This window comes from Ascaphus truei, chromosome 13 (genome assembly GCF_040206685.1).
Source record: "Ascaphus truei isolate aAscTru1 chromosome 13, aAscTru1.hap1, whole genome shotgun sequence".
In the NCBI taxonomy this organism is placed as follows: domain Eukaryota; kingdom Metazoa; phylum Chordata; class Amphibia; order Anura; family Ascaphidae; genus Ascaphus; species Ascaphus truei.
Genome location: NC_134495.1, coordinates 5,399,139 through 5,418,819, shown reverse-complemented (window position 1 = coordinate 5,418,819; position 19,681 = coordinate 5,399,139). Strand labels below are relative to the sequence as shown.

At 52.6% G+C, this 19,681-nt stretch overlaps 1 protein-coding gene across 1 annotated transcript in view; it reads left to right on the top strand.

Moving 5' to 3' along the window:
- MYL2 (myosin light chain 2) overlaps positions 1–19,681 on the top strand; it is a 33,183-nt gene extending 13,502 nt beyond the window's left edge. Inside the window, exons 4-7 of the mRNA XM_075568152.1 lie at positions 16,700–16,804; positions 18,181–18,259; positions 18,346–18,394; positions 19,140–19,681. Coding sequence (XP_075424267.1) covers positions 16,700–16,804; positions 18,181–18,259; positions 18,346–18,394; positions 19,140–19,241 — 335 coding nt within the window. The 3' untranslated portion in view covers positions 19,242–19,681. The remainder of the gene's footprint in view (positions 1–16,699; positions 16,805–18,180; positions 18,260–18,345; positions 18,395–19,139) is intronic.

The following is a 19,681-nucleotide window of genomic DNA, read 5'->3' as shown; positions in this document are numbered from 1 at the left end:
TGGCAGTGGGAAGCAGTACGATAGTGGCAGTGGGGAAGCAGTACGATAGTGGCAGTGGGGACGTAGTACGATAGTGGCAGTGGGGAAGCAGTACGATAGTGGCAGTGGGGACGTAGTACGATAGTGGCAGTGGGGAAGCAGTACGATAATGGCAGTGGGGAAGCAGTATGATAGTGGCAGTGGGGAAGCAGTATGATAGTGGCAGTGGGAAGCAGTAAGATAGTGGCAGTGGGGAAGCAGTACGATAATGGCAGTGGGGAAGCAGTACGATAGTGGCAGTGGGAAGCAGTACGATAGTGGCAGTGGGGAAGCAGTACGATAGTGGCAGTGGGAAGCAGTACGATAATGGCAGTGGGGAAGCAGTACGATAGTGGCAGTGGGAAGCAGTACGATAGTGGCAGTGGGGAAGCAGTACGATAGTGGCAGTGGAAAGCAGTACGATAGTGGCAGTGGGGAAGCAGTACGATAGTGGCAGTAGGGAAGAAGTACGATAGTGGCAGTGGGGAAGCAGTACGATAGTGGCAGTGGGAAGCAGTACGATAGTGGCAGTGGGGAAGCAGTACGATAGTGGCAGTGGGAAGCAGTACGATAGTGGCAGTGGGAAGCAGTACGATAGTGGCAGTGGGAAGCAGTACGATAGTGGCAGTGGGGAAGCAGTACGATAATGGCAGTGGGGAAGCAGTACGATAGTGGCAGTGGGGAAGCAGTATGATAGTGGCAGTGGGAAGCAGTACGATAGTGGCAGTGGGGAAGCAGTACGATAATGGCAGTGGGGAAGCAGTACGATAGTGGCAGTGGGAAGCAGTACGATAGTGGCAGTAGGGAAGCAGTACGATAGTGGCAGTGGGGAAGCAGTACGATAGTGGCAGTAGGGAAGCAGTACGATAGTGGCAGTGGGGAAGCAGTACGATAGTGGCAGTGGGGAAGCAGTACGATAATGGCAGTGGGGAAGCAGTACGATAGTAGCAGTGGGAAGCAGTACGATAGTGGCAGTGGGAAGCAGTACGATAGTGGCAGTGGGGTAGCAGTACGATAGTGGCAGTGGGGAAGCAGTACGATAGTGGCAGTGGGGAAGCAGTACGATAGTGGCAGTGGGGAAGCAGTACGATAGTGGCAGTGGGTAAGCAGTACGATAGTGGCAGTGGGAAGCAGTACGATAGTGACAGCGGGGAAGCAGTATGATAGTGGCAGTGGGGAAGCAGTACGATAGTGACAGCGGGGAAGCAGTATGATAGTGGCAGTAGATAGGCAGTACGATAGTGGCAGTGGGAAGCAGTACGATAGTGGCAGTGGGGAAGCAGTACGATAGTGGCAGTGGGGAAGCAGTACGATAGTGGCAGTGGGGAAGCAGTACGATAGTGGCAGTGGGGAAGCAGTACGATAGTGGCAGCGGGGAAGCAGTACGATAGTGGCAGTGGGAAGCAGTACGATAGTGGCAGTGGGAAGCAGTACGATAGTGGCAGTGGGGAAGCAGTACGATAGTGGCAGTGGGGACGCAGTACGATAGTGGCAGTGGATAGGCAGTACGGTAGTGGCAGTGGGAAGCAGTATGATAGTGGCAGTGGGGAAGCAGTACGGTAGTGGCAGTGGGGAAGCAGTACGATAGTGGCAGTGGGGAAGCAGTACGATAGTGGCAGTGGGAAGCAGTATGATAGTGGCAGTGGATAGGCAGTACGATAGTGGCAGTGGATAGGCAGTACGATAGTGGCAGTGGGTAGGCAGTACGATAGTGGCAGTGGGGAAGCAGTACGATAGTGGCAGTGGGAAGCAGTACGATAGTGGCAGTAGGGACGTAGTACGGTAGTGGCAGTGGGGAAGCAGTACGATAATGGCAGTGGGGAAGCAGCACGATAGTGGCAGTGGGGACGTAGTACGGTAGTGGCAGTGGGGAAGCAGTACGATAATGGCAGTGGGGAAGCAGTACGATAGTGGCAGTGGGAAGCAGTACGATAGTGGCAGTGGGAAGCAGTACGATAGTGGCAGTGGGTAGGCAGTACGATAGTGGCAGTGGGGAAGCAGTACAATAGTGGCAGTGGGAAGCAGTACGATAGTGGCAGTAGGGAAGCAGTACGATAGTGGCAGTGGGGAAGCAGTACGATAGTGGCAGTGGGAAGCAGTACGATAGTGGCAGCGGGGAAGCAGTACGATAGTGGCAGTGGGTAGGCAGTACGATAGTGGCAGTGGGGAAGCAGTACGATTGTGGCAGTGGGAAGCAGTACGATAGTGGCAGTGGGTAGGCAGTACGATAGTGGCAGTGGGAAGCAGTACGATAGTGGCAGTGGGAAGCAGTAAGATAGTGGCAGTAGATAGGCAGTACGATAGTGGCAGTGGGGAAGCAGTATGATAGTGGCAGTGGGGAAGCAGTAAGATAGTGGCAGTAGATAGGCAGTACGATAGTGGCAGTGGGAAGCAGTACGATAGTGGCAGTAGATAGGCAGTACGATAGTGGCAGTGGGGAAGCAGTACGGTAGTGGCAGTGGGGAAGCAGTACGATAGTGGCAGTAGGGAAGCAGTACAATAGTGGCAGTGGGGAAGCAGTAAGATAGTGGCAGTGGGAAGCAGTACGATAGTGGCAGTGGGGAAGCAGTACGATAGTGGCAGTGGGGAAGCAGTACGATAGTGGCAGTGGAAAGCAGTACGATAGTGGCAGTGGGGAAGCAGTACGATAGTGGCAGTAGATAGGCAGTACGATAGTGGCAGTGGGAAGCAGTACGATAGTGGCAGTGGGGAAGCAGTACGATAGTGGCAGTGGGGAAGCAGTACGATAGTGGCAGTGGGGAAGCAGTACGATAGTGGCAGTGGAGAAGCATTACGATAGTCGCAGTGGGAAGCAGTACGATAGTGGCAGTGGGGAAGCAGTACGATAGTGGCAGTGGGGAAGCAGTACGATAGTGGCAGTGGGGAAGATGTACGATAGTGGCAGTGGATAGGCAGTACGATAGTGGCAGTGGGGAAGCAGTACGATAGTGGCAGTAGATAGGCAGTACAATAGTGGCAGTGGGGAAGCAGTAAGATAGTGGCAGTGGGAAAGCAGTACGATAGTGGCAGTGGGGAAGCAGTACGATAGTGGCAGTGGGGAAGCAGTACGATAGTGGCAGTGGGGAAGCAGTACGATAGTGGCAGTGGGGAAGCAGTACGATAGTGGCTGTGGGGAAGCAGTACGATAGTGGCAGTGGGAAGCAGTACAATAGTGGCAGTGGGGAAGCAGTACGATAGTGGCAGTGGGGAAGCAGTACGATAGTGGCAGTGGGAAGCAGTACAATAGTGGCAGTGGGGAAGCAGTACGATAGTGGCAGTGGGGAAGCAGTACGATAGTGGCAGTGGGGAAGCAGTACGATAGTGGCAGTGGGAAGCAGTACGATAGTGGCAGTGGGGAAGCAGTACGATAGTGGCAGTGGGGAAGCAGTACGATAGTGGCAGCGGGGAAGCAGTAGGATAGTGGCAGTGGGGAAGCAGTACGATAGTGGCAGCGGGGAAGCAGTAGGATAGTGGCAGTGGGGAAGCAGTACGATAGTGGCAGCGGGGAAGCAGTACGATAGTGGCAGTGGGGAAGCAGTACGATAGTGGCAGTGGGGAAGCAGTACGATAGTGGCAGTGGGGAAGCAGTACGATAGTGGCAGCGGGGAAGCAGTACGAGAGTGGCAGTGGGGAAGCAGTACGATAGTGGCAGTGGGGAAGCAGTACGATAGTGGCAGTAGATAGGCAGTACAATAGTGGCAGTGGGAAGCAGTACGATAGTGGCAGTGGGAAGCAGTACGATAGTGGCAGTGGGGTAGCAGTACGATAGTGGCAGTGGGGAAGCAGTACGATAGTGGCAGCGGGGAAGCAGTATGATAGTGGCAGTGGGGAAGCAGTACGATAGTGGCAGTGGGGAAGCAGTACGATAGTGACAGTGGAAGCAGTATGATAGTGGCAGTGGGGAAGCAGTACGATAGTGGCAGTGGGGAAGCAGTACGATAGTGGCAGTGGGGTAGCAGTACGATAGTGGCAGTGGGGAAGCAGTACGATAGTGGCAGCGGGGAAGCAGTACGATAGTGGCAGTGGGAAGCAGTACGATAGTGGCAGTGGGGAAGCAGTACGATAGTGGCAGTAGGGACGTAGTACGGTAGTGGCAGTGGGGAAGCAGTACGATAGTGGCAGTGGGGAAGCAGTACGATAGTGGCAGTAGGGACGTAGTACGATAGTGGCAGTGGGGAAGCAGTACGATAGTGGCAGTGGGAAGCAGTACGATAGTGGCAGTGGGGACGTAGTACGATAGTGGCAGTGGGGAAGCAGTACGATAGTGGCAGTGGGGATGTAGTACGATAGTGGAAGTGGGGAAGCAGTACGATAATGGCAGTGGGGAAGCAGTATGATAGTGGCAGTGGGGAAGCAGTATGATAGTGGCAGTGGGAAGCAGTAAGATAGTGGCAGTGGGGAAGCAGTACGATAATGGCAGTGGGGAAGCAGTACGATAGTGGCAGTGGGAAGCAGTACGATAGTGGCAGTGGGGAAGCAGTACGATAGTGGCAGTGGGAAGCAGTACGATAATGGCAGTGGGGAAGCAGTACGATAGTGGCAGTGGGAAGCAGTACGATAGTGGCAGTGGGGAAGCAGTACGATAGTGGCAGTGGAAAGCAGTACGATAGTGGCAGTGGGAAGCAGTACGATAGTGGCAGTGGGAAGCAGTACGATAGTGGCAGTAGGGACGTAGTACGGTAGTGGCAGTGGGGAAGCAGTATGATAGTGGCAGTGGGGAAGCAGTACGATAGTGGCAGTGGGGACGTAGTACGATAGTGGCAGTGGGGAAGCAGTACGATAGTGGCAGTGGGGACGTAGTACGATAGTGGCAGTGGGGAAGCAGTACGATAATGGCAGTGGGGAAGCAGTATGATAGTGGCAGTGGGGAAGCAGTACGATAATGGCAGTGGGAAGCAGTAAGATAGTGGCAGTGGGGAAGCAGTACGATAATGGCAGTGGGGAAGCAGTACGATAGTGGCAGTGGGGAAGCAGTACGATAATGGCAGTGGGGAAGCAGTACGATAGTGGCAGTGGGAAGCAGTACGATAGTGGCAGTGAGGAAGCAGTACGATAGTGGCAGTGGGAAGCAGTACGATAATGGCAGTGGGGAAGCAGTACGATAGTGGCAGTGGGAAGCAGTACGATAGTGGCAGTGGGGAAGCAGTACGATAGTGGCAGTGGAAAGCAGTACGATAGTGGCAGTGGGGAAGCAGTACGATAGTGGCAGTAGGGAAGAAGTACGATAGTGGCAGTGGGGAAGCAGTACGATAGTGGCAGTGGGAAGCAGTACGATAGTGGCAGTGGGGAAGCAGTACGATAGTGGCAGTGGGAAGCAGTACGATAGTGGCAGTGGGAAGCAGTACGATAGTGGCAGTGGGAAGCAGTACGATAGTGGCAGTGGGGAAGCAGTACGATAATGGCAGTGGGGAAGCAGTACGATAGTGGCAGTGGGGAAGCAGTATGATAGTGGCAGTGGGAAGCAGTACGATAGTGGCAGTGGGGAAGCAGTACGATAATGGCAGTGGGGAAGCAGTACGATAGTGGCAGTGGGAAGCAGTACGATAGTGGCAGTAGGGAAGCAGTACGATAGTGGCAGTGGGGAAGCAGTACGATAGTGGCAGTGGGGAAGCAGTACGATAGTGGCAGTGGGGAAGCAGTACGATAGTGGCAGTGGGGAAGCAGTACGATAATGGCAGTGGGGAAGCAGTACGATAGTGGCAGTGGGAAGCAGTACGATAGTGGCAGTGGGAAGCAGTACGATAGTGGCAGTGGGGTAGCAGTACGATAGTGGCAGTGGGGAAGCAGTACGATAGTGGCAGTGGGGAAGCAGTACGATAGTGGCAGTGGGGAAGCAGTACGATAGTGGCAGTGGGTAAGCAGTACGATAGTGGCAGTGGGAAGCAGTACGATAGTGACAGCGGGGAAGCAGTATGATAGTGGCAGTGGGGAAGCAGTACGATAGTGACAGCGGGGAAGCAGTATGATAGTGGCAGTAGATAGGCAGTACGATAGTGGCAGTGGGAAGCAGTACGATAGTGGCAGTGGGGAAGCAGTACGATAGTGGCAGTGGGGAAGCAGTACGGTAGTGGCAGTGGGGAAGCAGTACGATAGTGGCAGTGGGGAAGCAGTACGATAGTGGCAGCGGGGAAGCAGTACGATAGTGGCAGTGGGAAGCAGTACGATAGTGGCAGTGGGAAGCAGTACGATAGTGGCAGTGGGGAAGCAGTACGATAGTGGCAGTGGGGACGCAGTACGATAGTGGCAGTGGATAGGCAGTACGGTAGTGGCAGTGGGAAGCAGTATGATAGTGGCAGTGGGGAAGCAGTACGGTAGTGGCAGTGGGGAAGCAGTACGATAGTGGCAGTGGGGAAGCAGTACGATAGTGGCAGTGGGAAGCAGTATGATAGTGGCAGTGGATAGGCAGTACGATAGTGGCAGTGGATAGGCAGTACGATAGTGGCAGTGGGTAGGCAGTACGATAGTGGCAGTGGGGAAGCAGTACGATAGTGGCAGTGGGAAGCAGTACGATAGTGGCAGTAGGGACGTAGTACGGTAGTGGCAGTGGGGAAGCAGTACGATAATGGCAGTGGGGAAGCAGTACGATAGTGGCAGTGGGGACGTAGTACGGTAGTGGCAGTGGGGAAGCAGTACGATAATGGCAGTGGGGAAGCAGTACGATAGTGGCAGTGGGAAGCAGTACGATAGTGGCAGTGGGAAGCAGTACGATAGTGGCAGTGGGTAGGCAGTACGATAGTGGCAGTGGGGAAGCAGTACGATAGTGGCAGTGGGAAGCAGTACGATAGTGGCAGTGGAAAGCAGTACGATAGTGGCAGTGGGGACGTAGTACGGTAGTGGCAGTGGGGAAGCAGTACGATAGTGGCAGTGGAAAGCAGTACGATAGTGGCAGTGGAAAGCAGTACGATAGTGGCAGTGGGGACGTAGTACGGTAGTGGCAGTGGGGAAGCAGTACGATAATGGCAGTGGGGAAGCAGTACGATAGTGGCAGTGGGGAAGCAGTACGATAGTTGCAGTGGAAAGCAGTACGATAGTGGCAGTGGGGAAGCAGTACGATAGTGGCAGTGGGGAAGCAGTACGATAGTGGCAGTGGGAAGCAGTACAATAGTGACAGTAGGGAAGCAGTACGATAGTGGCAGTGGGGAAGCAGTACGATAGTGGCAGTAGATAGGCAGTACGATAGTGGCAGTGGGAAGCAGTACGATAGTGGCAGTGGGGAAGCAGTACGATAGTGGCAGTGGGGAAGCAGTACGATAGTGGCAGTAGATAGGCAGTACGATAGTGGCAGTGGGGAAGCAGTACGATAGTGGCAGTAGATAGGCAGTACGATAGTGGCAGTGGGAAAGCAGTACGATAGTGGCAGTGGGGAAGCAGTACGATAGTGGCAGTGGGGAAGCAGTACAATAGTGGCAGTGGGGAAGCAGTACGATTGTGACAGTGGGGAAGCAGTACGATAGTGGCAGTGGGGAAGCAGTACGATAGTGGCAGTGGGGTAGCAATACGATAGTGGCAGTGGGGACGCAGTACGATAGTGGCAGTGGGGAAGCAGTACGGTAGTGGCAGTGGGGAAGCAGTACGGTAGTGGCAGTGGGCAGCAGTACGGTAGTGGCAGTGGGGAAGCAGTACGATAGTGGCAGTGGGAAGCAGTACGATAGTGGCAGTGGGGTAGCAGTACGATAGTGGCAGTGGGGAAGCAGTATGATAGTGGCAGTGGGGAAGCAGTACGATAGTGGCAGTGGGGAAGCAGTACGATAGTGGCAGTGGGGAAGCAGTACGATAGTGGCAGTGGGGAAGCAGTACGATAGTTGCAGTGGGGAAGCAGTACGGTAGTGGCAGTGGGGAAGCAGTACGATAGTGGCAGCGGGGAAGCAGTACGATAGTGGCAGTGGGAAGCAGTACGATAGTGGCAGTGGGGAAGCAGTACGATAGTGGCAGTGGGAAGCAGTACGATAGTGGCAGTGGGGACGCAGTATGATAGTGGCAGTGGGGAAGCAGTATGATAATGGCAGTGGGGAAGCAGTACGATAGTGGCAGTGGGGAAGCAGTACGATAGTGGCAGTGGGGAAGCAGTATGATAGTGGCAGTGGATAGGCAGTACGATAGTGGCAGTGGGGAAGCAGTACGATAGTGGCAGTGGGAAGCAGTACGATAGTGGCAGTGGGGAAGCAGTACGATAGTGGCAGTGGGGAAGCAGTACGATAGTGGCAGTGGGGACGCAGTACGATAGTGGCAGTGGGGAAGCAGTACGATAGTGGCAGTGGGGAAGCAGTACGATAGTGGCAGTGGGGAAGCAGTACGGTAGTGGCAGTGGGGAAGCAGTACGATAGTGGCAGTGGGGAAGCAGTACGATAGTGGCAGTGGGAAGCAGTATGATAATGGCAGTGGGTAGGCAGTACGATAGTGGCAGTGGGTAGGCAGTACGATAGTGGCAGTAGATAGGCAGTACGATAGTGGCAGTGGGAAGCAGTACGATAGTGGCAGTGGGGAAGCAGTACGATAGTGGCAGTGGGGAAGCAGTACGATAGTGGCAGTAGATAGGCAGTACGATAGTGGCAGTGGGGAAGCAGTACGATAGTGGCAGTAGATAGGCAGTACGATAGTGGCAGTGGGAAAGCAGTACGATAGTGGCAGTGGGGAAGCAGTACGATTGTGACAGTGGGAAGCAGTATGATAGTGGCAGTGGGGAAGCAGTACGATAGTGGCAGTGGGGAAGCAGTACGATAGTGGCAGTGGGGAAGCAGTACGATAGTGGCAGTGGGGAAGCAGTACGATAGTGGCAGTGGGAAGCAGTACGATAGTGGCAGTGGGGAAGCAGTACGATAGTGGCAGTGGGGAAGCAGTACGATAGTGGCAGTGGGGTAGCAATACCATAGTGGCAGTGGGGACGCAGTACGATAGTGGCAGTGGGGAAGCAGTACGGTAGTGGCAGTGGGGAAGCAGTACGGTAGTGGCTGTGGGCAGCAGTACGGTAGTGGCAGTGGGGAAGCAGTACGATAGTGGCAGTGGGAAGCAGTACGATAGTGGCAGTGGGGTAGCAGTACGATAGTGGCAGTGGGGAAGCAGTACGATAGTGGCAGTGGGGAAGCAGTACGATAGTGGCAGTGGGGAAGCAGTACGATAGTGGCAGTGGGAAGCAGTACGATAGTGGCAGTGGGGAAGCAGTACGATAGTGGCAGTGGGGACGCAGTACGATAGTGGCAGTGGGGTAGCAGTATGATAGTGGCAGTGGGAAGCAGTACGATAGTGGCAGTGGGGAAGCAGTACGATAGTGGCAGTGGGAAGCAGTACGATAGTGGCAGTGGGGAAGCAGTACGATAATGGCAGTGGGGAAGCAGTACGATAGTGGCAGTGGGAAAGCAGTACGATAGTGGCAGTGGGGAAGCAGTACGATAGTGGCAGTGGGGAAGCAGTACAATAGTGGCAGTGGGGAAGCAGTACGATTGTGACAGTGGGAAGCAGTATGATAGTGGCAGTGGGGAAGCAGTACGATAGTGGCAGTGGGGAAGCAGTACGATAGTGGCAGTGGGGAAGCAGTACGATAGTGGCAGTGGGGAAGCAGTACGATAGTGGCAGTGGGGAAGCAGTACGATAGTGGCAGTGGGGAAGCAGTACGATAGTGGCAGTGGGAAAGCAGTACGATAGTGGCAGTGGGGAAGCAGTATGATAGTGGCAGTGGGAAGCAGTACGATAGTGGCAGTGGGGAAGCAGTACGATAGTGGCAGTAGGGAAGCAGTACAATAGTGGCAGTGGGGAAGCAGTAAGATAGTGGCAGTGGGAAAGCAGTACGATAGTGGCAGTGGGGAAGCAGTACGATAGTGGCAGTGGGGAAGCAGTACGATAGTGGCAGTGGGGAAGCAGTACGATAGTGGCAGTGGGGAAGCAGTACGATAGTGGCAGTGGGAAAGCAGTACGATAGTGGCAGTGGGGAAGCAGTATGATAGTGGCAGTGGATAGGCAGTACGATAGTGGCAGTGGGGAAGCAGTACGATAGTGGCAGTAGATAGGCAGTACAATAGTGGCAGTGGGGAAGCAGTACGATAGTGGCAGTAGGGAAGCAGTACAATAGTGGCAGTGGGGAAGCAGTAAGATAGTGGCAGTGGGAAAGCAGTACGATAGTGGCAGTGGGGAAGCAGTACGATAGTGGCAGTGGATAGGCAGTACGATAGTGGCAGTGGGAAGCAGTAAGATAGTGGCAGTGGGGAAGCAGTACGATAGTGGCAGTGGGGAAGCAGTACGATAGTTGCAGTGGAAAGCAGTACGATAGTGGCAGTGGAAAGCAGTACGATAGTGGCAGTGGGGACGTAGTACGGTAGTGGCAGTGGGGAAGCAGTACGATAATGGCAGTGGGGAAGCAGTACGATAGTGGCAGTGGGGAAGCAGTACGATAGTTGCAGTGGAAAGCAGTACGATAGTGGCAGTGGGGAAGCAGTACGATAGTGGCAGTGGGAAGCAGTACGATAGTGGCAGTAGGGAAGCAGTACGATAGTGGCAGTGGGGAAGCAGTACGATAGTGGCAGTAGATAGGCAGTACGATAGTGGCAGTGGGAAGCAGTACGATAGTGGCAGTGGGGAAGCAGTACGATAGTGGCAGTGGGGAAGCAGTACGATAGTGGCAGTAGATAGGCAGTACGATAGTGGCAGTGGGGAAGCAGTACGATAGTGGCAGTAGATAGGCAGTACGATAGTGGCAGTGGGAAAGCAGTACGATAGTGGCAGTGGGGAAGCAGTACGATAGTGGCAGTGGGGAAGCAGTACAATAGTGGCAGTGGGGAAGCAGTACGATTGTGACAGTGGGAAGCAGTATTATAGTGGCAGTGGGGAAGCAGTACGATAGTGGCAGTGGGGAAGCAGTACGATAGTGGCAGTGGGGAAGCAGTACGATAGTGGCAGTGGGGAAGCAGTACGATAGTGGCAGTGGGAAGCAGTACGATAGTGGCAGTGGGGAACCAGTACGATAGTGGCAGTGGGGAAGCAGTACGATAGTGGCAGTGGGGTAGCAATACGATAGTGGCAGTGGGGACGCAGTACGATAGTGGCAGTGGGGAAGCAGTACGGTAGTGGCAGTGGGGAAGCAGTACGGTAGTGGCAGTGGGCAGCAGTACGGTAGTGGCAGTGGGGAAGCAGTACGATAGTGGCAGTGGGAAGCAGTACGATAGTGGCAGTGGGGTAGCAGTACGATAGTGGCAGTGGGGAAGCAGTATGATAGTGGCAGTGGGGAAGCAGTACGATAGTGGCAGTGGGGAAGCAGTACGATAGTGGCAGTGGGAAGCAGTACGATAGTGGCAGTGGGGAAGCAGTACGATAGTGGCAGTGGGGACGCAGTACGATAGTGGCAGTGGGGTAGCAGTATGATAGTGGCAGTGGGAAGCAGTACGATAGTGGCAGTGGGGAAGCAGTACGATAGTGGCAGTGGGGAAGCAGTACGATAGTGGCAGTAGATAGGCAGTACGATAGTGGCAGTGGGGAAGCAGTACGATAATGGCAGTGGGGAAGCAGTACGATAGTGGCAGTGGGAAAGCAGTACGATAGTGGCAGTGGGGAAGCAGTACGATAGTGGCAGTGGGAAGCAGTACGATAGTGGCAGTGGGGAAGCAGTACGATAGTGGCAGTGGGAAGCAGTACGATAGTGGCAGTGGGGAAGCAGTACAATAGTGGCAGTGGGGAAGCAGTACGATTGTGACAGTGGGAAGCAGTACGATAGTGGCAGTGGGGAAGCAGTACGATAGTGGCAGTGGGGAAGCAGTATGATAGTGGCAGTGGGAAGCAGTACGATAGTGGCAGTGGGGAAGCAGTACAATAGTGGCAGTGGGGAAGCAGTACGATTGTGACAGTGGGAAGCAGTACGATAGTGGCAGTGGGGAAGCAGTACGATAGTGGCAGTGGGGAAGCAGTACGATAGTGGCAGTGGGGAAGCAGTACGATAGTGGCAGTGGGGAAGCAGTACGATAGTGGCAGTGGGAAGCAGTACGATAGTGGCAGTGGGAAGCAGTACGATAGTGGCAGTGGGGAAGCAGTACGATAGTGGCAGTGGGAAGCAGTACGATAGTGGCAGTGGGGAAGCAGTACGATAGTGGCAGTGGGGAAGCAGTACGATAGTGGCAGTGGGTAGGCAGTACGATAGTGGCAGTGGAGAAGCAGTACGATAGTGGCAGTGGGGAAGCAGTACGATAGTTGCAGTGGGGAACCAGTACGGTAGTGGCAGTGGGGAAGCAGTACGATAGTGGCAGTGGGGAAGCAGTACGATAGTGGCAGTGGGGAAGCAGTACGATAGTGGCAGTGGGAAGCAGTACGATAGTGGCAGTGGGGAAGCAGTACGATAGTGGCAGTGGGGAAGCAGTACGATAGTGGCAGTGGGGAAGCAGTACGATAGTTGCAGTGGGGAAGCAGTACGGTAGTGGCAGTGGGGAAGCAGTACGATAGTGGCAGTGGGGAAGCAGTACGATAGTGGCAGCGGGGAAGCAGTACGATAGTGGCAGTGGGAAGCAGTACAATAGTGGCAGTGGGGAAGCAGTACGATAGTGGCAGTGGGAAGCAGTACGATAGTGGCAGTGGGGAAGCAGTATGATAGTGGCAGTGGGGAAGCAGTATGATAATGGCAGTGGGGAAGCAGTACCATAGTGGCAGTGGGGAAGCAGTACGATAGTGGCAGTGGGGAAGCAGTATGATAGTGGCAGTGGATAGGCAGTACGATAGTGGCAGTGGGGAAGCAGTACGATAGTGGCTGTGGGAAGCAGTACGATAGTGGCAGTGGGGAAGCAGTACGATAGTGGCAGTGGGGAAGCAGTACGATAGTGGCAGTGGGGACGCAGTACGATAGTGGCAGTGGGGAAGCAGTACGATAGTGGCAGTGGGGAAGCAGTACGATAGTGGCAGTGGGGAAGCAGTACGGTAGTGGCAGTGGGGAAGCAGTACGATAGTGGCAGTGGGGAAGCAGTACGGTAGTGGCAGTGGGGAAGCAGTACGATAGTGGCAGTGGGAAGCAGTACGATAGTGGCAGTGGGGAAGCAGTACGGTAGTGACAGTGGGAAGCAGTACGGTAGTGGCAGCGGGGAAGCAGTACGATAGTGGCAGTGGGTAGGCAGTACGATAGTGGCAGTGGGGAAGCAGTACGATAGTGGCAGTGGGAAGCAGTACGATAGTGGCAGTGGGGAAGCAGTACGATAGTGGCAGTGGGGAAGCAGTACGATAGTGGCAGTGGGAAGCAGTACGATAGTGGCAGTGGGGAAGCAGTACGATAGTGGCAGTGGGGAAGCAGTACGATAGTGGCAGTGGGGAAGCAGTACGATAGTGGCAGTGGGGAAGCAGTACGATAGTGGCAGTGGGGAAGCAGTACGATAGTGGCAGTGAGGAAGCAGTACGATAGTGGCAGTGGGGAAGCAGTACGATAGTGGCAGTGGGGAAGCAGTACGATAGTGGCAGTGGGGAAGCAGTACGATAGTGGCAGTGGGGAAGCAGTACGATAGTGGCAGTGGGTAGGCAGTACGATAGTGGCAGTGGGGAAGCAGTACGATAGTGGCAGTGGGAAGCAGTACTATAGTGGCAGTGGGGAAGCAGTACGATAGTGGCAGTGGGGAAGCAGTACGATAGTGGCAGTGGGGAAGCAGTATGATAGTGGCAGTGGGGAAGCAGTACGATAGTGGCAGTGGGGAAGCAGTACGATAGTGGCAGTGGGGAAGCAGTACGATAGTGGCAGTGGGGAAGCAGTACGATAGTGGCAGTGGGGAAGCAGTACGATAGTGGCAGTGGGTAGGCAGTACGATAGTGGCAGTGGAGAAGCAGTACGATAGTGGCAGTGGGGAAGCAGTACGATAGTTGCAGTGGGGAAGCAGTACGATAGTGGCAGTGGGGAAGCAGTATGATAGTGGCAGTGGGAAGCAGTACGATAGTGGCAGCGGGGAAGCAGTACGATAGTGGCAGTGGGAAGCAGTACGATAGTGGCAGTGGGAAAGCAGTATGATAGTGGCAGTGGGGAAGCAGTACGATAGTGGCAGTGGGGAAGCAGTACGATAGTGGCAGTGGGGAAGCAGTACGATAGTGGCAGTGGGGAAGCAGTACGATAGTGGCAGTGGGGAAGCAGTATGATAGTGGCAGTGGGGAAGCAGTATGATAGTGGCAGTGGGGAAGCAGTATGATAGTGGCAGTGGGGAAGCAGTACGTAGTGGCAGTGGGGACGCAGTACGATAGTGGCAGTGGAAAGCAGTACGATAGTGGCAGTGGGGAAGCAGTACGATAGTGGCAGTAGATAGGCAGTACGATAGTGGCAGTGGGAAGCAGTACGATAGTGGCAGTGGGGAAGCAGTACGATAGTGGCAGTGGGGAAGCAGTACGATAGTGGCAGTGGGGAAGCAGTACGATAGTGGCAGTGGGGTAGCAGTACGATAGTGGCAGTGGGGTAGCAGTACGATAGTGGCAGTGGGGAAGCAGTACGATAGTGGCAGTGGGGACGCAGTACGATAGTGGCAGTGGGGTAGCAGTACGATAGTGGCAGTGGGGAAGCAGTACGATAGTGGCAGTGGGGAAGCAGTACGATAGTGGCAGTGGGGTAGCAGTACGATAGTGGCAGTGGGGAAGCAGTACGATAGTGGCAGTGGGGAAGCAGTACGATAGTGGCAGTGGGGAAGCAGTACGATAGTGGCAGTGGGGAAGCAGTACGATAGTGGCAGTGGGGAAGCAGTACGATAGTGGCAGTGGGGAAGCAGTACGATAGTGGCAGTGGGGAAGCAGTACGATAGTGGCAGTGGGGACGCAGTACGATAGTGGCAATGGGAAGCAGTACGATAGTGGCAGTGGGGAAGCAGTACGATAGTGGCAGTGGGGAAGCAGTACGATAGTGGCAGTGGGGAAGCAGTACGATAGTGGCAGTGGGTAGGCAGTACGATAGTGGCAGTGGAGAAGCAGTACGATAGTGGCAGTGGGGAAGCAGTACGATAGTTGCAGTGGGGAAGCAGTACGGTAGTGGCAGTGGGTAGGCAGTATGATAGTGGCAGTGGGGAAGCAGTACGATAGTGGCAGTGGGGAAGCAGTATGATAGTGGCAGTGGATAGGCAGTACGATAGTGGCAGTGGGGAAGCAGTACGATAGTGGCAGTGGGGAAGCAGTATGATAGTGGCAGTGGATAGGCAGTATGATAGTGGCAGTGGGGAAGCAGTACGATAGTGGCAGTGGGAAGCAGTAAGATAGTGGCAGTGGATAGGCAGTACGATAGTGGCAGTGGGGAAGCAGTACGATAGTGGCAGTGGGAAGCAGTACGATAGTGGCAGTGGGAAGCAGTACGATAGTGGCAGTGGGAAGCAGTATGATAATGGCAGTGGGTAGGCAGTACGATAGTGGCAGTGGGTAGGCAGTACGATAGTGGCAGTGGGGAAGCAGTACGATAGTGGCAGTGGGTAGGCAGTATGATAGTGGCAGTGGGTAGGCAGTACGATAGTGGCAGTGGGAAGCAGTACGATAATGGCAGTGGGAAGCAGTATGATAGTGGCAGTGGATAGGCAGTACGATAGTGGCAGTGGGAAGCAGTATGATAGTGGCAGTGGGAAGCAGTACGATAGTGGCAGTGGGAAGCAGTACGATAGTGGCAGTGGGAAGCAGTACGATAGTGGCAGTGGGGAAGCAGTACGATAGTGGCAGTGGAGAAGCAGTACGATAGTAGCAGTGGGTAGGCAGTACGATAGTGGCAGTGGATAGGCAGTACGATAGTGGCAGTGGATAGGCAGTACGATAGTGGCAGTGGGTAGGCAGTACGATAGTGGCAGTGGGAAGCAGTACGATAGTGGCAGTGGGGAAGCAGTATGATAGTGGCAGTGGGGAAGCAGTATGATAGTGGCAGTGGGGAAGCAGTATGATAGTGGCAGTGGGGAAGCAGTACGATAGTGGCAGTGGGGAAGCAGTACGATAGTGGCAGTGGGTAGGCAGTATGATAGTGGCAGTGGGTAGGCAGTACGATAGTGGCAGGAGGTAGGCAGTACGATAGTGGCAGTGGGTAGGCAGTACGATAGTGGCAGTGGGTAGGCAGTACGATAGTGGCAGTGGGTAGGCAGTACGCTAGTGGCAGTGGGGACGCAGTACGATAGTGGCAGTGGGTAGGCAGTATGATAGTGGCAGTGGGTAGGCAGTACAATAGTGGCAGTGGGTAGGCAGTACGATAGTGGCAGTGGGTAGGCAGTACGATAGTGGCAGTGGGTAGGCAGTACGGTAGTTACAGTGGGGAGGCAGTACGATAGTTACAGTGGGGAGGCAGTACGATAGTGGCAGTGGGTAGGCAGTCCCACATCTTTTGTTACTCAATAGACCTGAAGTATCATTACTTTTTCATTTACAAAGTCCACTTGCTTTTTCACAGAACAATGGGTTTAGAGCCCCCTCTTTTTATTTATCGAGCCCACGCACAATGTATAAAACTTTTCCAAACTGAGTTTGGCTCCGAGGCTTAAACAGTTTCCAATTCCCAGAAATTGGGCTCGTTCGCACCACTAAGACACCTCCATCACTGATCAGACATAGCTTAAACTAACCAACTGCACAAGTATTCAATATTAAACAAGGTGTTGCATTGCTGAATGCTTTCACTTCATGGCAAAGTCAATACATGTTGCTACGTGACAAAGTTGCTTTAACAGGTTGGAGTAATTTGGCTTAATTATCGCTCGTCTGGCGGAATTCTGAGATTCGCTTTGTTTCCTATCAGGGCGCCTGAATGTGAAAAACGAGGAACTGGATGAGATGCTGAAGGAAGCGCCCGGACCCGTTAACTTCACCATCTTCCTAACCATGTTTGGCGAGAAACTGAAAGGTGGACACATTTGAAATAAAACAGGTTTTTTTCTGCCAGTGATGAGATGAGCAATCGTTTTGCCTAAATGTGTGAATCTGACGTAATTAGCTGTTTTTTTTTTAACAAAATGTAAACAATTTTATCATTTGGAAAAGTTCTCAAAAAGTAACAGTTTCCACCGCCTGAAATATGGCTTTCGGAGTATTCCCTGCCAATCAGGACTCCTCGCGCTCTTCTTGTTAAGTCGGAAAAATTTGCTTCAATTTCCACTCAAACTTTTTCAGCTACAAAGTTCTATGGAACTTTTCGTCCAATCGTCAAACGTTTCGAGGTTCAAGCAAAAGACGAAGGAAGGGGAGGCCAACTCAAGACCTCAAGGACAGCAGGTTTTTAGGATATCCCTGCTTCAGCACAGGTGGCTCAGTCATTGACCGAGCCACTTATTGAGCCACCTGTGCTGAAGGGATATCCTTAATACCTGACCTGTTAGTGGCCGTTGAGGACTGAAGTTGGCCAATCCTGTAGGCAAAGCGACTTTGGACAGGTTTGTACATCTCTAGGTTTGACCCAACTGCAAGGTGTTACATAGTTACATAGTGTTGAGTGCTACATAGTTACATAGTGTTGAGTGTTACATAGTGTTGAGTGCTACATAGTTACATAGTGTTGAGTGCTACATAGTTACATAGTGTTGGGGGTTATGATGATGTGTCCTTCTTTAGGGCCACCTATTCGCCCATTTATCTAAAAGTCACTAGGGTAGCATGGAGTCCCACAAGGATATCTTTTGTTCTTTACCAGTATAACTGGTTTCTTTAACCCTTATTCAGTATGTTGGGGCGATGTCTTCCTGCTGCTGGGGAAGTCTTCAGATCCATTCCAATGGGATTCAAATATTATCCAAAGTCTTTACGGCATATTAACTCAGAGGAAAAATAACAGCCGAGTCGCACTATTCAAATGCCGAATTTCCACTGCAATGCCAATTATCTCAGTAAAGCAATGAAATCGCCCTCTCGCTGGGTCACCGAGGTCTGGGAAGAGGGATCAGCGCTTGATCTGGAGTTAACCGCTTTTACTTGAGTAGCAATGAACGCCAGGCTATAAACCAGGGGTCTCAAACTCGGTCCTCAAGGGTCACCAACAGGTCAGGTTTCATGGATATCCCTGCTTCAGCACAGGTGTCTCAATCAGTGGCTCAATCAAAGACTGAGCCACCTGTGCTGAAGCAGGGATATCCATAAAAGCCGGCCTATTGGTGGCCTTTAAGGACTAAGTTTGAGACCCCTGCTATAGAACATGACAGCCACGGGTACTTGGTATAACTCTATGCAGAATGTATATCGCCTTTTTACAACATGTTTATTAACCATTGTATCCGGTTTGTTTGTCAGGGGCTGATCCAGAAGAAACTATTTTAAATGCATTTAAAGTCTTTGACCCTGAAGGCAGCGGACTTCTAAAATCAGATTAGTAAGTGGCGCAGGTGTGAGTGGTTAGTAATTCTGCGTGGTTCCTTGTAATGGCGGTCTTTGTCATGCTTTTCTTTTTCATTTCAGCATTAGAGAAATGCTTATGACTCAGGCTGAGAGGTTCTCAAGGGAAGAGGTAGGACTTCCTTACATTGTATTCAGCTTTTAGAGGATAAATACGTAGCACTGAACGGCACACACGTGCTGCCGGCCTCCTCCAGAACGTGGAATTACTGCAGTTGTAAGTAATACGTTGGCTGCCCAGCTCCTAAAAAGATTTAATCAAGACCTGATTTTGACATCGTGAAATAAAAGTAAAATCATTGGGAATGATGAACGGATAAGAAACTCATGACAAGTGCTTACCGCAAATCGCATTTACCCATTCGCCCCACGCCACGCTGCGGGTAAAGTGCAGGCAGGGATTCTGGTAATGACATGCAAATAAGCACGCTGTTCCTTTTAAACATGGATGTTTCCACAATGCCCCCTAACCTGCATTAAGGTAATACAAAATGAGACAAACTCCTAATAAAACAAACACAAGTGCATCCGAATAGGGTTTAAGGTGAGCCACGGCTTAGCACTTGTACAGGTGGACAAACATTATAGTCATTTATAAATGGAATTAAATTGGAACAAACGTTCCAAACCTCACAGGTCTCTTCTTGAAGTACACTGTCAACAAACTCCAAGAAGAGAGGTGTGAGGTTTTGAAAGCTCTGCACATTGCAATCTCATTGTTGAAGAACTCTTAAGTTGGAGACAGTGTTCGAAAAGGTATCCCAAACTGCAATGAGTCCGCTTTTCTCCCGGAACTGTACGGCTACTAGAAGTGTAACCGTGGACCCCTATGGTCCATTCTTGTTTTCTTTTCATAGGTCGACCAGATGTTCACAGCTTTCCCCCCCGATGTCACCGGAAATTTAAACTACAAAAACCTCGTCCACATCATCACTCACGGTGAAGAGAAGGAGGAATAAACTCCTCACACGTAACTTCCGTCTTGACGTCCACTCATCATCTTCAGGTCATCTTCTGATTATTGTTACAGGTAGTCCTCGCTATCCAACGTTTCACTTTACAACGAATGGCGTACCCAACGCAACCCTATGGGCCGCTTTTCGACGCCGGAATGCGTTATCCGACGCTCACCGCCACTGATTAACACGGGACTCACTTTACAGCGGTTTCACCATCCAACGGTACTTCCAGAACGGATTCCGCTGGATAACCGAGGACCGCCTGTACCTCTATCGTTACCATGAGTCCTGTTTCAGCATCCAATGTACTTCTCTTCTCTTCCTGTTGTTACTGGTACCTCACACGTCACGCACAGCAAACTATTGCAAAATGATCACTAATGTTTCATCTCGGCATCTGTATAATGTATCAAACAAATAAACATTGTTTCTGTATCTGA